The sequence below is a fragment of the Pleurodeles waltl genome, chromosome 5, assembly GCF_031143425.1.
Source record: "Pleurodeles waltl isolate 20211129_DDA chromosome 5, aPleWal1.hap1.20221129, whole genome shotgun sequence".
NCBI classification, from domain to species: Eukaryota; Metazoa; Chordata; class Amphibia; order Caudata; family Salamandridae; genus Pleurodeles; species Pleurodeles waltl.
In genome coordinates, this window is record NC_090444.1 from 1,545,469,065 (window position 1) to 1,545,487,367 (window position 18,303).

General features: G+C 39.9%; 1 protein-coding gene across 2 annotated transcripts in view; it reads left to right on the forward strand.

The window, feature by feature from the left end:
* The window catches only part of ACP1 (acid phosphatase 1), a 50,980-nt gene extending 33,308 nt beyond the window's left edge, over positions 1-17,672 (forward strand). For both annotated transcript variants that reach the window (XM_069235840.1, XM_069235841.1), the window contains exons 4-6: positions 3,648-3,709; positions 11,503-11,608; positions 17,186-17,672. In XM_069235840.1, coding sequence (XP_069091941.1) covers positions 3,648-3,709; positions 11,503-11,608; positions 17,186-17,263 — 246 coding nt within the window. In that variant the 3' untranslated portion in view covers positions 17,264-17,672. The remainder of the gene's footprint in view (positions 1-3,647; positions 3,710-11,502; positions 11,609-17,185) is intronic.
* Positions 17,673-18,303: the final 631 nt, after the last annotated feature.

An 18,303-nucleotide genomic window follows, 5' to 3' on the forward strand; every position in this document is an offset into this window, starting at 1 on the left:
ACATTTTTGAAAACTGAGATTGGTTTGGTGTTCATTGGTCACCTATATCACAGTCCTCATTCAAAATAAGATCCTTGAAAGAATTGTCAGCGTATTCTTGGTTCTGCCTCAAAACCGTGTCACTAATCTTACCTGGTAAAAGGAATAGCTCTGGTAGCCCTGTTCTTTTTCTGTAATCTAGATTGAGGCCTACGTTTGACCATTTTAGTACTAATTACACGTTTTCACTATGCATTTTGTTTCATAATTAACTCAGGTCAAGGATGAAAGATATTAACTAACGTCCCTCTAGCATTACTGTGACTCCTTACCTAAGGGTCTAGAAGTCTTCAGAATCTCCAGAAAGACGGAAGTAAGGTTGGATATCACCAGCCTGCAGTGTAGAATAAAGTATCACGCAGAGGCTGCATATACGCATTAAACAAGAGAGGTGAAAAACGCAAGCACGCAGGCATGCTTTCATGGTAACCTGGGTCTGGCACAAATTCATACTGACACATTAGAAATACTTCACTGGTAGAGCAAACGCAAAGCAATTCAAGAAAATATTGAATAATCAGGGTGCGGACTTCTAGCGGTGTAATTGTATATTGTGATCAGAAAGCCATGGACAGGTCAGCCATCAGAGCAATTGAGGCAAATCCTTTGTTCGTATCCGGCACCGACTGCTCCTTTACATCAACCATTGTATATTCTCGTCCTGGCCGAAGTCTTGAAGGTTGGGGTCGCTGTCTTCCTAACAGTCCAGACAAATGTGTATATACATATATATACGTTGCAGTGGGTGGGCGCTGTGCACACCAGGCCTGCAGCTGGTGCTTCTACAAAATATCCTGTGTTGTGATTGCGAAGTAAATGCATATAAGAGTCCGAGAGCTGCCATTGTCTCTTAAGAAATGACTCTTAAAGAAGAAGAGGGAGGCAGGGCTGTGTTGAATCACAGTAGGGAGACAGTGAGGGGACACGGGGCGTTTATTTAATGCATGTTTTCGGTTCTGAGTGCGAGGGGCACAAAGCAGATGTTCTGGGACCCTCTTTGTACTCTCTCTCTCTCTGTGCCTACTACAGTGCATCAGTGGACACAGGACTAGAACTAGACGTCCTCCAGAGCTACGGAGGCTAAGGTTGAAATGCTTGGAAAGGGGCCGTACTCCGAAGTAAAATGTACACCCCTTACCAGATTAATTATCCAAGTAGAAACGAAGGTGAGGAAAACATTCGTTCCAATTGGTTTCCGACTTGTTTTCTAGGAAGTGCACCTTTATTTGCTCCTTCTGATTATGCACGTCAGGAAGAAGCTTTGGGCGTGTGGGCTTACAAGAATAATTACATGATGTTTGGCCAGGGCCTGCAACAGTGCACTATTAATAAAATATGCAAAATCCAGTATATTCAACCTGATGTGTTTGTGTGCCACTTTCACAGTGATTACGTCAGTGGCATAACGAAATAACCCCCCCCCGTCGCACAGTACCCGCAGGGAACCGGCCCCCCTCCACCTCCAACTCTCCGGACTCACGCAGGAGCTCTCAGGCCAGAGTAATGTGCTGTGAGGGCTCCCTGGAGCTCCGCTCCCACCCCCGCACCGCGGATGCCGTTGTTACACCACTAGATTGCAGGATGCGCTAACGCTAAGCCCAAAAGCCTTCTACCATTCTCCCCTTATGTAATCCAGAATTGCTCGTCAGCAGTAACACACTGCATTTACAGGTCAGGTTCATTTTTTGGGAGCAGATAAACTCCGAGAGACGCAAAAGCATGTTTCAGGGATTCATTTCAGCCAAGAAACGTACACCTCGTGTGTTGCATCACTTGTTGTCACACGCTCACTCTTTACAGAGTTGTTAAAATCTTTCATTCACTTGTATACCTGCCAACCTGTCAGTCTATGTCGAACCTCATAACACCCAGGCAACTCCCAGCAAACCCACGTTGCATGTCTTAGCGACAGAAAGTTAAGTACATGATTTGTGCTGTGCAGTTCTTGGGATACTCTACCGATGAGCTTGTTGAGGGCGGCCTCCAGGCCCTTCCTTTGTCTGACTTTATATGTGCACCGTGGTGCTTGCATGGCAGATAGCTTGTGCAGAGCTCTTCACCCTGGCATCCAATATATTGATGGTATTATACCTGCTTTGCGGGCCCAGGAGCCATCTTCTCACTCTCTAGTTGAGAACATGAGGCAGCACTTGAAGTTTGTGCTAGTACCTCTTTCGTTTCCTGTGCCTGCTCCCACCATGTCAAAACAATAAATTACAAGTAGGATTGAAATTCTCCACACTTGGAGAAACTGAGGGCTGACTCCGTTTGCTTCAACATATCTTTATTTTCCACTCATTTTGTTTCCACCAAGGCAGAAAAACAAATATAGCCCCTCCCAAACACCTCCTCAAGTCGGGAAATCGAGAAGGAACTCCGAGTTTGCTGCGAGATAGCTTTCTTTTCTGTGTTTTCACAGGGGCAAAAAAAACTAAACAAAAGTAATGACAGCGCATCAGCAAAGTATGTTAATGCTGGGTCCTATTTGTTTACTTTGAATTTTTAAAGAAAATATTTTTTTTCTGGAGCTTTTTTACCACACCATCATATGGTGTTTTTTTTTAAATTACACATATATAGTATGTGTGTGTCACTTTTAAAATGAGATGCATTCTTTTCAATGCGACTTGCTTTTGAATTCTCCAACTAGTCACCTGTTTCATGATGAAACAATTCAACTCGTGCATTGCAATAGAAAAACAACCTTGAAGGCACAATAATGCACCAAACCAGCCACTAGCATGGGGGTGAGAGATGCATACTACTCTGACATGGTCCAGTATTGGTACTGTCTCAAGCTAGTCGCAGCAGGTGGATGGTTGAGGGCAGGGGAAGATCAGGCCAATGGCTGAAGGGATCCAATTCAAAGTCTACTCCGTGAATGGGGAATAGTAGGTCTTGTAGACAGCTGTACTGTCCAGTGAGGCTACCTACCATATTAGATACAAAAAATAAAGTGGCTGGCAACACGTGGAGAAGCGTAAACTGTAACATCTGTTCTAAATGGTTCAGATGGAAGAGGTGATTGCCTTTTGTGAAGTACAGGCACCACAACATGTTTAAAGGTTGACATGATTATCTTCAGCTAAATTCTGATAACGTTATTTGTGAAATCAGAAATGAATCACAGCACACCACTCAATTAGGTAAATTATTGGAAGATTTGAGGTGTAAGAGGCTCGATTATTTCAAGTAGTTTTCAATCATTTAAGTAGTTAGTCAGAAATACTGAGAGGGTATTTGATTACTGGGTAAAATGCAGTTGTTGCATATTAGAAGTTAGCAATAGACCTGTTTAGTGACTAAAAATAGAAAACACGTTCTTGTTTAACTTATCACTCGTTTTTTAAATCAAAGTCCCTATCCACAGTGCCTTAGCAGGGGTGCTGATTATATATATTTTTCCCTCTTCGTCTGAAATTTTAAAAGTTGTTCTCGACTCCTGTCGGTAATGTTCAATGGTTGGCAATGTGTTTAGATAACAGAACACTAGAGGGTACTAGTGCTACAGGTAAGTAGGTGTTTTGCTTCTAAAAGGTAACTTTCATCGTATTTTCATCGACCGTGAAACGTTCATAATAACAGCAAAATGATCTTCTTTGTTGTAGGTCACAAAAGAGGATTTTCTTTCGTTTGATTACATGTTGTGCATGGATGAAAGTAACCTACGGTGAGTAAGGGCCACTAAATAATGTATTGAAAGATGTTTTTTGAATTGAACAATGTTATCCCAAATTTTTATTTGCAGGCATTTCCTTATGCTCTCTACTTTTGTATATTTTTTATTTTTATGAAATAGGGTTTTGAATTGATTAATTTTAACATTTAAATAACAGGTACGTGCTGACAAAAGCATTTTAGTTCTGGCCTTGGGCAGCTTTAGCTGTTAAATATCTCATGTTCTCAATCGATTCTTCTAAAAAGTATAATTAGAAGTATTGCAAGAGACTGTGTTTGCATCAGCCACGTCCAGCTATTGACTTTGTGCTTTTCTTGGTTTTCTTTTGCATGGATATCCCGTCCGTCAAGGCTGTAGCATTTTGTGAATGTGTACCTTGTCCTATTTGTGTGCCCATCAGGCTTTCGTAATGAAGCATCAGGTAGTCCTTTAGTAAGGCATCAGATTCAACAGGACATGTAACTTGTATGGGAGTGCCACTGTTCTTTGGTGTATTTACTTTACTTTTTAGGTAGTTTGTCCTGTTTGGATTTCGCATCCTGTCATAAAAACTATGTGCTATTTCCTAATTGCATTTGGCATTCATTTGTTTTACTGAACTTTCATAACAAGAAGTTGTTGGAATTACAGCTTTTTTACTAGAAAGTAAAAATGTGCAGGCATTCTTAAAAATGCAACACTATGATGCCCCTTGTATCTACTGTGCTATATTTAGGTCTGTGTGCCTTTTATGTTCAACATTTCCAGCACAATCTTCACCTTTTGACTCCTCCTTTCGTAAACCCTTCATTGAAAGTACAGCTTAACTTTGTAATGCAGTCTGTTCGCAAAGGGATCGTTTTATTCGCAAAGAAAAGCAAATACACGAAAAATGATTGATTGAGCTATTCTTTTTCTTCGATGCCACCTGATTGTTTAAAGTTTATATTATATGACGTGATTTGATTACACAGAACATTACCAGTATAACACCTCTACCAGTACAACACCGCCATGCATTCGCTTTAATGTATTACTGTATGGCAATATATTTCTGCAGGCCTGTCTTTGTCTGTTTTGTCACATTAAAGCCATTCCCTTATGACTTTGTCAGGACTTGTTTAGTAAGGCAGCATTCCTTTCTGTTAGCCCCAATAATTAAGGTAAAATTATCTTATAACTGTTAATGTTGACCAGCAGTGAGACTTGTGAAGGCCGGCAGAGGGTATTAAGATTCTTCTTGACTAGTCATTCCTTCTAGAAGCATCGAGAAGTTAGCTGGCCTGGCACTTCTTGTATCTCAGTAGGAGACAACAATCGGAATCCATTTCTACAGAGCGTTTACCATCGGGGGATTCCAGTTTCTATATTGTATCATACCTAGACGTAAAAGGCTTTTGTCAACAGTTTAAGCTATAACATGTGCTATTGTTGTTTTGAGAACAATAGCAAATGTCTAGAAAGATAAGAAACCGTGAAACCCTGTCTACCAGATAATTAACTGCACCTACCAGACAATCGAAGATTTTTAAAGGGTGCGGTACTCACCCTGAATCTTTAGTTTAAAAATTATCTCGTATCGTCAGCTTTTTCCTTAACCAGAAAAAAAGTTGTTGGGGGAAAAAAAAGTCGGAACTCCGTCGCCTTAAAACGCATACACTCCCCTTTTTATGATAATGTCATTAAAACAAGTGGCATTTTATGCTGAACTATCCAGTGCAGTTTAAAGTCATATCTTTGAAAACTCAAAAAGGATGTGTTCTCAGGGTGGAAGCTTCAGACATGAAAAACAGTTCCAGTGGATATAGTGTGAGCGTATGAAGCTTTCCCCCAAATCTTTCTGGTACTTTCATGTCTTTTCAAGTTTTAAAGATGTTGAGTTTGCAAGGTCCCTGATGTACCTGTTCCTTCCTGCTCATTTGTTACTGCAATTGTGCATATACTATTTTACATTGCTGTTTATATGGATGGGGATAGTAAAAAATGTAATCTTGAATTCACCTTACAATAATCCCTTTACTCGGGGTCTTCTTTTTTTCAGCCCAGTCCTGAAAATTAGGTGAAATCTCCTTTCATGAGCAGGCATCCAATTACACAACTCGTTATTTAATTAAATAAGTTATCCTATCGTGAGACTAAAATATCACACCCTCCTCATGTTTTCTACATCTGTGTAGCCCATCAGAGTTCAAGTACTCTAAATCCATCTTCTAAAACTCTGAAAGAATGGTGGATCCTGTAGAACTGAATGTGGGAGAATCCGAGTACTGAGATAACTAGAATTGAATTGCAGTGTTTCCACTGATTTTCTTGTCCCATCTTAGACCCACCCAGGATATACCCAAGCAAATTACTTTGCTTCTGCAACTCTCGAAAAATACCAGAAAGTCAGAGATGCTAAAGGCTTGTGAACAAATAATTGATAATATTTAACACAGAAATCTTGATGTAAACTGTTAACTTGTATGGCAAACCTAGGGTTTACAGTGGGAGTCCGACAAGGGTGGCACAACCCAACCTGTGTCATCCACTGTCTTTGCAAATGTGTTGTGTTACGCACAAGGTAAAGTAGGCCCGCAAACAGTGGTTAGACCTCCACATTGGAAAGTGAAGAGGGCACCCTCTATATCCACGGATATCAATACTTTTGCTAACCAGAGCAGGATGTTTATTTTTTGTGTTTATCTTGAAGCAGAAAACATCTTGAAAATTAACTGACTTCCCTCATTCTCAGATTAACCATCAGATGCAAATTCTTTAGGAATAGGTTCCATTTTTGAGACATAGAGATGCCCTTAGGGTCCGATTCAACATGTCCCTCAACAGAATCTGTTGCTTTACTAGATTCTCACACATGAAGTCAAGATTTCTGAATTGTTGGGCAGAGATGCACGTTTTTGTGACCATTGTGAATCTGACACCCATCTGTACCATGAGCAGGTCGAAATGAAGTGTCCCAGTCTCCCCACAGCTACGGAGTTCTCTGTCCACCAGTCAACGTAGTGATCAATGGTTAGGTGGGCATTTACTGGAGGGATTGCAGTGTTCTTTTCAGAGTCTATGTCCGATGTTCTATTCTGGTACCTGGATCAATTCAATTATCTACCCTTCCTTTGTAGACCGCTTTAGCTGAGTAGGGAGGCTCCCCCATAATCTTGATTTGGCACACACTTTTAAAGCTGTTGTTTGATAGAACATATGCTGCTCAAAATGTAGTTGTCAAGACCCTAGATTCTAGTGCCACATGGCATCATGCATTACACACTGTAATCCAGTTTGTGTCATTGGTATTTCATGTGTTTGTGGTTTTTTTTTTTTTTTTTTTAATTACCTGCTCCTTCCTATTTCTAATCACTGCCTTTATGGAGTAAGGTAAATGTCCAATAGAAATCAAACGTTTTTGCTCCTTAGTGAGAAAAAAACTATTTAGCCACTGTTTAGTCTATTGTTTCTTTTAATGGCAAATATGATTTGTGCCTTGCTCATCTGGCTGCTTTCTTCTGGATTCTCTGCCATCAAAGACTCACAATTTTGCTGCGCTGTTGTGGGAATTAAAAGGTGTCCTGGCACATATTCTGCAAGAGAATTTTTGGGCAAACTAAAGTGGTCATTTGCGCGGGGCCTTCTCTTCAGATTCTACCACTGTTGATGATGTGTTGCTTTTTTATTGGATGAACATGAGGGTACTCAGTAGCATTTCGTTTCCAGCTTTCCATGTATAGATGGCGTGGTCTCTGCAGGGTAGCAATCACGTGGCTGTTGGTTCTGCACAGTCTTTAGTTCGTGCATGCTCGGAACAAGAAGAATTTCATGTCTAATATGCTGAATGGCGAGTTCTGGTTTATGTGCGGGAGTCCCACTCAATGTGATTGGAATTTTTAGAACAGGACTAGTATAGTAGCATTGATCTGCGCGAGCTTCCTCGTGACCTCTCAGGACGAAATTGATCTACAGCCAAACAAAGATCAGCATATTCCTTGCAATGCAAGGAAGGCATGTCTTGTCAGGTACTGGCACGCTCACACGTTCCAAAAACATTTTCACTTGAAAAGAATTTCAAGATAATCTCTTTATTCCAAACGTGAGTTTTTTGTTTTTTTTTGTTTTGTTTTTTTTTTGTTTTTTTCTTTCTCATCAACAACTGATGTTTTTCATTTTTCTCATTAACACTTGATGAAGATTAGACAGCGGTTGGTGCCTGTTTCTCCTGGTATAGGCATCAGTTTTTGTGTGTTTCTTGCTACATGCTGGATCTAGCTCACTCCATGGTTCTTTAGGTGGAGGAGAGACTGCGGTCCTTGCCAGACATGTACGTTCTGTAGAAGAGGAATTTGGAAGGGAAGCAACTTGTTTCACACTCTTTAGGCGAAGGTTTTTTGTTTTTGGCAAAACGGGCATCAGTTTGCTCACCTAGGGCTGAATCTCTTTATTGCAATCCAGTTTCTTCTAACACATTTTTGCTTAGCCTCTCCATCTCAGACAGCAGAAGGCAAAGGATGTCTCATCGCTTCTCTGATTTAGGAGCCTTCACTTTACATTTTGAGTGAGCAAGGTCTGTTTAAACGTTTAGTAAAACAGAGGGGTGGCGTCGGTGTTCTTCTGCCCATAGATGTTCCAATCTGTTCATCACGTGTACCTATCATATGAACTTCCTGAACGCCAAGGTTATTTTCTATTTCCAGTTAGCCATGGGTCTTTCTGTATGTGAGTTCGGCCTTGTAAATGTACCAGGCTACCTGTCACGTATGTGAATCTTGCAAGTGTCCACCGACGTCCATATGTGACATCTACCTTTTATAGCACTGGTGCATTTGGCACTCCAACTTATTTGTGGTCTTTATAAGAAAACCTGCAGGAGTCCTTGGGATCTTCAGGCTTACCACTTTAGCCTGACTGACTGCTGTCCAAACACAGTAGTAACGTGTCCTAAACAATACTTTTTGCTACGTAGAACAGACTACTTTTATGCATTAAGTAAGTCAGCTAGCTTTAATGCGAGGTCTGTTAGTAATTAGAAGTTAATTTTACATATTATCCCAAATATAGTGCAGGGTTGAAAGGTAGATTTTCGATAAATATATTAGAATCGTACCTTTGTAAAAGAGTAGTTTGTGCTTTCTCGAAGCTTCAGCAGTAATGAATTCAGTTCTGTGGGCTTCCCTCCTGACAATGATTAAACCTCATGAGGCATCCTTTCCTGCTGGCATCAATAGAGCTGCGTCTTGGAGCAGAAAGGCTATGATGAGTAACCACTGGCCTCTTACCCTGGAAGGTGGCATTTGGGAATGTACATGGACACAACATAACAAATAAACAAGCTGGGCCTGGACCTTTTCTCACGCCTGCTCTAAAGAGTGCTTAGTGTGAAGGACGTCCCTTTTGGATTCTGCTCCCAGTTGGGTAGAAGCTTGTTTCCAGAAGAAAAAAGATGCATTCTTATTTCTACAGGGATGCTCCTGTAAATAATTTGAGAGCTCTTAAGATTGACGCAATTCAGCTATTTTTAACAAAGTCTTCTGGAATAGTTTGTAGGCTGGACTAAAGGGCCTGCTGCAAGGCTATCTGATGGGATTCCATTTGAATTGGTTCAGGTATTGTTACAAGTCATAACCTCAAAATACACCCTTGCCCTGCTCAGAGCTTTTGTTTCAAGACCAGAAGCCATCAGCATAAGCCTGTTTTGGCCCTTTGGAGACATTTGACTTCCAGGAAAGAACTAAGTCCCATGTTGACACCATACTCTGCAAAGCTTGGATAACTCCTGAACCATCACAAGCAACCTGAAATCACACCCAGGTCCTGGTCAGGCATGTGCACAAGTTCCATAGTTTGCAATGTAGAATGCCCCTCACCTTCCTCTACGTAATCATCTCTGACACTTCCCTTTTAGGCTTTATTTCTTCTAGGTCTACAAACTTTTTAACATTTGTACACGATGTATAAAAACATTGGATATTTTTATTTATTTATTTATTTTTTTAAAGAAAATGACCCAGCAACGTGCCTATATTTAATTTTTTTAATAGTGTTCTGCCATTCCTCTGGAGGATTGCACCGCTTTATATGGTTTTAGTACTAATTGCTATACAATGAAACTGTGTCATGGGTGGTCGCTGTAATGTAAAGACATACTGAGGCGTAGTGCATAGTATCTTCTCTCATTGTGCTTGTCCCATTACATTTTCACATTATTGTCACACAGAAATTAAATAAGACAGTAAAACTAAAAAAAAAAAAACAAGTGCCAATTGTGGCACAACTGTTCACACCCAAGCTACTTAAAAAACATATGAATTTGCTTTATATTCACACTTTTCTTTCTGAAAAGGGGCTTGTATTGGCGGTTACAGATTAGTCTAAGTTGGTTTATATTATAGAAAGTAGAGAGGTTAATACTACAGTACTGTATGAGTCTTCTCACTTATTTCTAATACCTACCCTTCACTAACGTTGATGATAGCTGTGGCATAGAGTTAGAAATGTCCACACAATTCACAGATCCTTCTTGTCGTACGGAGGGCGGAGTCGGAGAGCTCCCCAATAAAGGCAACTGCCTTCTCCTAGAATGATGATTTGTTGTGCCTGAATGGATACAACTGAATGGTATTTCACTTTGTCTGGTCAGTGGTGGTAATTCTCAGAAGCCTTTGTCAAGGGACCAAGTTCTGCTTCGCAATACATTTTTATTAGGCTGTCGTTCAAATCAGAAATCAGTTGTTGAGGATTGCTTACTTTTCTTACCTAAGTCTTGCCACTCCTCTGTCAGCTGGTGCTTGCTCTTCCTAAAACAATATAATTAAAGGTGGAGCAGGTCACAAAATCTTAGACCTGAACCAAGATGAACATTCCTGCACAACAGTAGACTGGTTCGTGGTTGAATACCTTGTAAGGATGACGATAATGTGCCTTGATTTTGAAGGTTACCAAAAAGATAAAACTAGCATGTTTCTCTCTTTACCTGCATGTTTCGTATCAAGAATTCTTAAAACCAAGTTTTATGTATCCCAGGTATTCTCTGCAGTGCTAAAGTGACTGGAGAATGTTGTACTTAGAAAGTCATGATCAAAGCTTGGTCTTTTCATCGAAACTGAAAATGTTTATGCTGAGTCCTGCATGATCTCCTGTACACTATATTTTTGGAGATAATTATTTTGTCACTGTATATTTTTATGTATACGTTTGGCAGCAGGAACCTATTCTAGATTCATATGTGGTGCATAATTCCACCATCTATATGTTGGGCTCAGAACAGCATTTAAATAAACTTTGTTGGAAATCTACCATAGGAAAATTCTAAATATTTCATAATGACATCAATCGAATCCATGATTCCCGCCAATGCAACTGCTATCTTTGGCTTGTATTTTCAGCCATTTGGTTCAGGCAGTCTGGTCCAGGTGCATTGTCTAGATGGTAATAAGAAAGAGAATACTTTATGAGCAAACTGATCCGACTACTGACCTCTTGTGATTAAGAATTCAGTTAGATTGTGGCGAATTGCCTAATCTAATGCACCCAGAAAATACCTTTACGTCCCCACATGGTAACTTGAAACTTAGTTGTACTGGTGTCATGACCACCCACTCTTGTTTGTTTCCTTATTATCCTGCTTAGTAGTTGCCAACATTTGAGGGAGTATGGGTTTAGAATACTGGCAAGTTGATGAGGGGGTTTTGTCCTTTTTATATAGCGTTTTGTTATTGTATAATTTTCATAATAGTTCTGTGAAATAAAAATGTAGTCAGTGCATCGAACTGCAAACATTGTTGGCTTACAATTAATTTATGCATTATTTTTTTCCCCAGAGATCTGAAAAGAAAAAGTGAAAAAGTTCAAAATTGCAAATCAAAAATTGAACTTCTTGGAAGCTACGATCCACAGAAATGTCACATCATTGAAGATCCATATTATGTAAGCACCAGTAAAACCATATTTTAGTAGGCGTAAACATATATGCTATGCTTTGTTTCACATATTAGACATGCTAGTCTCCTTTCCCGATATTCAGGGTAGCCATTAGTCATAGCTTAGAATCAGAGTAGAGTTTGCACTGCCCAAAAATATTTTAAGATTGCATTGTTGCCTATACAAGATGCGTCACTTTTGACTTCATACGCTGACGGCCAGCACTGACTGGATGTGACATGGCTATCTGTTTGCAGCACTCAAAGTTGTTTATCCAAAAAAAAGATTGGCAACACACTTGATTCAGCCCCTTCACTCTACCGAACAAGTCCAAACCCGCCTTGCCTAGATATTTATTTTCCTATGAATTTAATTTCTTTCTGCCAGGATTTCCTTTTCTCTTTCTGTATTATGCAGTACATCTAAGTCACAGTTGATGCCAGTGGTTACGGACTCGAGGGAATATAAATGTTTTAACCAACGATTGACATTAGATTCTATATCTTCTTTTTCTTGTTATTATGCAATTCATTTTTCGTTTCATGCTATGGTGAATTCTTATCATCCAGTCACTATGAACACTTCATTTGAGAACCTTTTTGTGGTAACCTGCTGCATTGTGGATACTGTAGTCATATTTTGAGCGCACAAAACCTGCTGCGTATATTAACACACCTAAAAGCAATGATCCGTAGGCAGAAAGTTTAAAAACTGCAGATGATGCACATACTGACCTAAAGTGAAGTGGTCAATCTACTGTGGGCATAATAGAATCTAGCTAGAGAAAACAATTCTTTGCTTGCTGTCCGCGCATGTTGAAGGAGAAGTTAAGTAAGTCACTTCTGTCAAATTCTGCCCTCCCATAAGACAAGTTTTTCCACTTTGTGTTATTCTATAGCAAATCGTGACATATGTTTCTCGATACATTCTAAGTTGACTGTTAAATATTGCGTGGTGTAAACCCTACATATTTCCAACAGTTCCAGCTGCAGTTGGCTTTTAAGGGTTTGCTGCCCTTCAACCACTTGCTTTTTTGAGGAAATATGGTAAACGTTTAAGAGCTGTCGAACGTGATGAAGTTGATTGCACACAGACTGGTATAGTGCTCATCTAAAATAGCAGATGTTGAATGGAGTCTGTAACTTCATCCTGGAAGTAGTAATGTTCCATCTAGTAGCATCACTGCTCATGTCGGTTTACATAATATTCTGCATAGATACAAACTCAATGATCAGTCACAGACCTCCCCTATAACAAGAGCCCTATGTGATCATACAGTGTATCATAATTGTTTCTCTCAGTGAGGCACTTGTGCGTTAGCCATTAATTAATTATTCTAGACTTAAGAGCCTCCATTCAAGCTCATGTTCATGGGTCTGCGGCTGAAGATAGCCTGCACTAACTTGGTTTTGAGGGCTCCGCCCCGTTCATAGTTCTCCTTCTTCCATGTATTGTTTTTGTCCTTCCAGGCTCCTTCTTTTTCTCAACACAGATGTTTCCCTGCCACCTAGTCATAGGACCCAGAGTGCATTAAAATTGTTAAATCAGAATTGTGATCAATAATACTGTGTACTCTTGTTTTGCAGTAAACAAAATGCATAGACTGTGCCGCTTGCATTCTTTTTACAGCTTTGATACTTTTGGCATTTTCCGACTCTTCTCTTTTTTTCCTTAGGCTCAAGTCCCTTTTGCCACTATGCTTTAATTGTAAACCATACATGTGTCACTGATTGGTTGCAGCAGCTAATGCTCATCCCTTCTGCATCTCTTTCCTGAAGAAGTCATTCTTTTTATGCTTGCCTTGTGGAATTGTCGATCTTGAATGTAAGGATGTTCCTATCTCATAGCAGGTGTTTATATTCCATCATTAGGAAGAGTATCCTCGGCCAAGGGGCACAGTATGAAGTTCCTGTCTCGCTTGTGAGATTAGCAAGTTGTTCGACCCAGGGTCCCACGCGCTTCTGAGTAGTGGTCACCTTCTATGGCCCTCGCAAAGTAATGAGTCACTGTAATCGTATGAATATTAAATAATAGGTTTGATGCAGAGTTGTATGTCAGATTGGAGGGAAGGGGAGTCAACCTCTGGAGAGGTGAAGGCCATGAGAGATATTAGCCTCCTCTGTCTAGAAGTTCTCTTGCCCCATTGAGACAAACCCCTTTTCACACATTGATGCACATTGCTGAAGGGTCACTATACTTCTGCACTGTGAGACTGATCCAGCCTCTCGTTGGAGCTGTGTTGCAGGCCTGTTGCATTGAGAGGTTAATGAATTCTTCTCAGTGGGCACAGGTGATCCGACCAAGTCTCAGTTGGCATCCTTGACTGTACAGACCCACAAATTAAAGTGGAGTCGCAGTCCTGTGAGTGATTTTTTTTTTTAGCAGGTTGGACTGTTCAGTTTGTCCTGACAAAAGTGGTCTATCTCCAGCAAGCTCCTGCGTCCTTTGGGAAGTCAAGTCAAATATTCAGATACATTAAACTATTGTATAACTCTTTCATTACTTTGCTATGTTCTTCACTTCCAAACTTCAGATGATTTCTTTTGAGGTCCGGAGTCATCTAGGGCCTCTGATGTTACTAAAAATTAAATGTATAATAATTATACTTGGTCAGCCCACATCAGTCATTGGCTAACCTCATTGTGAGTTTTGGTACTTTGCCATGTCACAAGGATGCCGCCCAGACAGACTGTAGTTCCATTCAATGCCAAGGAGTACTAGAAGAGTGTGTATTTTGAAGACCAAAAAATAGAAAAAAACATGATAAAGCGAGCATTGACAAGACCAAGAGACTGGGAGCTACAGATTGCTTATCTGGTTTAAGCTACTGAGCAGGTTGTGCATTCCGTGGGGAGCCCGAGTCATTGGCTTTGCCAGTGCTTGTTATTTTTGTCATTTTGATACTTTAGAAACTGTAAAATCAAAGCTAGAAACCTGGTCATCTTACTTGGCTGGTGAACACTGATAACATTAAATAAAGAAAGAGCTTATCTGTGCTATCAACGTACTGTATAAAATGTTTGCATATGTCTGTTTTTTGGAAAGAGGGTATCACTATCTGAAACTTGAATTTACCCATATTTGTAAGGGGGTTGATGACTAGGACTTGTGTAACGAATATGAACAATAAGCAACCAGACCTCTTCCTCAAACTTGAGGCTCATTTCCAGAGCTGCGTGCAGACAGATGTTTTATTTTTGGAGAATTATGGAATCGGAAATCATACTCAGTGAAATCTTTAAGACATTAGAACCAAGCACCTCAATAATTGTATTGTAAGGGACTTTCTAGTAAGGCAAGTCCAATATGGCAGTGGGTCTTTCATTTGTTTCCCACGAAAAGCTTGGAAAGATAAAAATATGGTATGATAAATGACATACAAGAGAAAAGTGTCCACTTTCGTTAGATCAGTACGGTCAGTCATAGGCGCGGGATGATTTTTCAGACTTTGCTTATCAAAGACTGTAACAAACCTGTTGTGTCTGGCAAACCTTTCCGCCCCCATTAGATGCACCCTCTGCCCAGTAAATTAAACCAGATCAGCAATCTATAGCAATATCGATCATGCATATTATCCGTGAGATCTTGAACTCTAGTATTGTGCCTTGTGAATTCAAAGCTCAAATTATTCACAACATATTGGAAAAAATCCTGCAGGGAATCCAGAGAATTTCTGGCTACATTATTTGTTATGTTATATGGCAGAGTTGCCAGAGAAGGTAGTAACATCTGTGCTTCAAGCCTTGCTCCAGGTAATGGCCTATTGGATGGCAGCCAAGACCGCTTATGACCTGGATTAGGCACAGAGCCAGTGATTACCTCCTTAATTGATGACCTGTCTATGATGGTTGATGGTAGACAACTGTGAGGAAGTAGGCAACTGAATAATTTTAAATTCTCCCACGCTGAGCTTTTGCTTCCAAAACCAGTGGCTTTAATGGGACCTTGTCCAGTGTCTGCCTGGTTTCGATAGAACTTTGTTAGATACAGCCTGGAACCTAGCCTTTCTGGAGGATTTTGTTAAAATCATTGACTAGGACGAACCCGCTGGGTGTATTCGACCCATGCTCCGTCATGGCTGGCCTGACACAGCGCATAGGTCCCAATCAACTGCGAACAATGACTAGTGATGGGCGCTTGACTTTTTCTTGTTGCTTTTTGCCTTAATTCTTCAAAACAATAGTGTCTCCAGTTCCCCTTATTGTATTTTTGTTGTTTTGGTGGCCTTTTCTCATTAAAGGTTACTCTATTTTACCAAACTGGTTGTAGGATTTCTTTTGTGTAGTGGTTGCGCTTTTTAAACTGCTTTATTACTGCTAAATGCTTTAAACGTTTCCCCAAGCTAATCCTGTCCGATTTGTGCCACAGCAACTAGAGGGCTAAGCCAGATCTGAATTAGTGAAATTGTGTTTTACTGTGACAAGTTTCTGGTCTTATTCCTTATGGTGATCTTCCATCCACCCCAAATAATAGTCCTGTATTTTTTATACCACCTTGACGCACCTGTCTGGCTCCTTTTTTCTGTCCTTTTGTTTTGGGATGACGTTGAATTCCTTCCATTCTCCCCAAACAACTTGCTCATTAGTGCCCATAACGGTAGTTTCCTTTTCGCACCTTCTCTCAATGATTAGGCCTCTTGACCCTGAACACGACTGGTCATTCACTCTTTGTAATTCATAAAATGAAACCCATGATCCTGATCAGTAAGCCTAGGTAACTCTGTGAACACACTTTTAATGTTACCCAAGCTGGCCAGATTGCTTCTTAGTTTTAATACAACTGCACATTCAGTTGTTTTTGGCATTGGACCCAGAGCCAATTTGTAAATCACTTTCTAAAGTCTCTGGTTGTAATCTGTGTCCTAAATTGTGGGTTAGGAAATTCAAACCAGCTTTTAAAATATATTTTCTCCGTAAGTGTTTGGAATTGTGCTTCCTCCATGATCCTTCCATCCGCTAACTAAGTGTACTCACACCATCATATGATTTCATTACAGATGATATCTTACTGAAAGCCCATTGAGCAAATAAAATGTCTTGACTCGTCTTACTTGGACAACTGTTTTACTATCTGCTATAATTTCTGCAAGGTAGATTAGTGAGCTGGAGGTTATTGCCATCAATGGCTATTTGTTTTTATATTTGTATGGTGGAATGAATTTTTCTAATTCAGTTCATTTGGATGATTCATTTTCAACACACTTGGATGAGGAATTTAATAAAGGCTGTCCAATTCATACAGTAACATACAATTGACGAGTTGATTTACAGCAGTTAAACTACAACTTAAATACTATACTACTCCAGAAGAAATATCCCAATATTTTAGACTGCAGCAGTTTTAATAGTTTGTGTAGTAATTTTTCTCAAAAACAAAATATGTCTAAAGAATCCTTGTGTTTTTGATAAAATTATTTGTACCGAGTGTGTTGGGAGAAGGTTACTATTAGCTGTCGTCAGTGAACTTATTTTTAAGGAAGGAGATTTTGAGTTTCTGTCAGTTGGGAATACATTCAGCAATCGGTGTGAAGCAGTTTGAAAAGTTTGTGTCTCCTTTTATTAATCGTGTTTATTTATTTTTTAGGGAAAGGATGAAGATTTTGAGACGGTCTACCAGCAATGTCTTAGATGTTGTAAATCATTTTTGGAAAAATGTCATTGATCCTTGTTCCATTGGACGCAGCAGCTGCACTCTGTACTTCCCAAACAGAAGTTGTATCAAAAAAGATGCTGCTCCTAGTATTGAGTCCTTGCAGTAGCTATGTGGGCACAGGTAGTCATTCACACCCACTGAGAAAACAATAAAATCACGAATTAGCCTTTTTCTACATGTTTGCGACATATTTTGTTTGATTGGATGCCAGATCAGTTAAATAAAAATGCTTTTTAACCGCCTTCAACCCTTTATTTTCTCATGTGATTCAAATAGCCATTTTGTGAGAAAATAATTACTGCTTTCTACTTTTGCACATATACTTAAATGACTCACAGGCGTTACGAATTAAATATTTTAGCGTTATTGTGACAGCTGTCAAATCCTAATAAAACAAACAGTGGTTTGTTGTCCCGAATTATGTATTCTTTCAGCGTTTCCAAGAAATATGCAGTTTTTTCTCAAGTTGTCTATGTCAATTGTCATTCTAAATGGTTTGTGATTATGTAGCTAACGTTTCAATTTATCTTGAGAATATTCTTGTACAATAAAACGTTGGTTGTCAAGTTGTTATTGTTTTATTAACACATTTTACAATCTGTTTTTTTCTTATGGCTCGCAGACAGAATACTCTAATGTGGCAGGGCGAGCTAACCTCATCTTAATGTAGACCTGGGGATGCAGTTTGGTCACAGAAAAGCCTCGGGCTGGTTCAGTTGATCTTTTAAATGAGTTGTAGTCTTTTGACAAAGTGTCAGTTTGGCTGTGGCTACCGAAGAGCTGGTCTCGCTCTTGCTTCCATGTGACACTTCTTGGTAATTGTACAACAGAGATGTAAGTGGGCAACTAAGACTGTCAGAAGTTAGTGTGAGTGCTGCCTTAGTCTACACATTCCCTCAGTGCGCCTTCTGTACACAACCCATACAGATGTAAGCGTGGTAAACTATTATGAAGTTGTACTGTTGCAGGTGTGGAATAGACAGGTGGGTAACAACTAGCTCCTTCACCTGGGAGAACGAAGTATTCTGATGGATCCCTCTAACTGCATA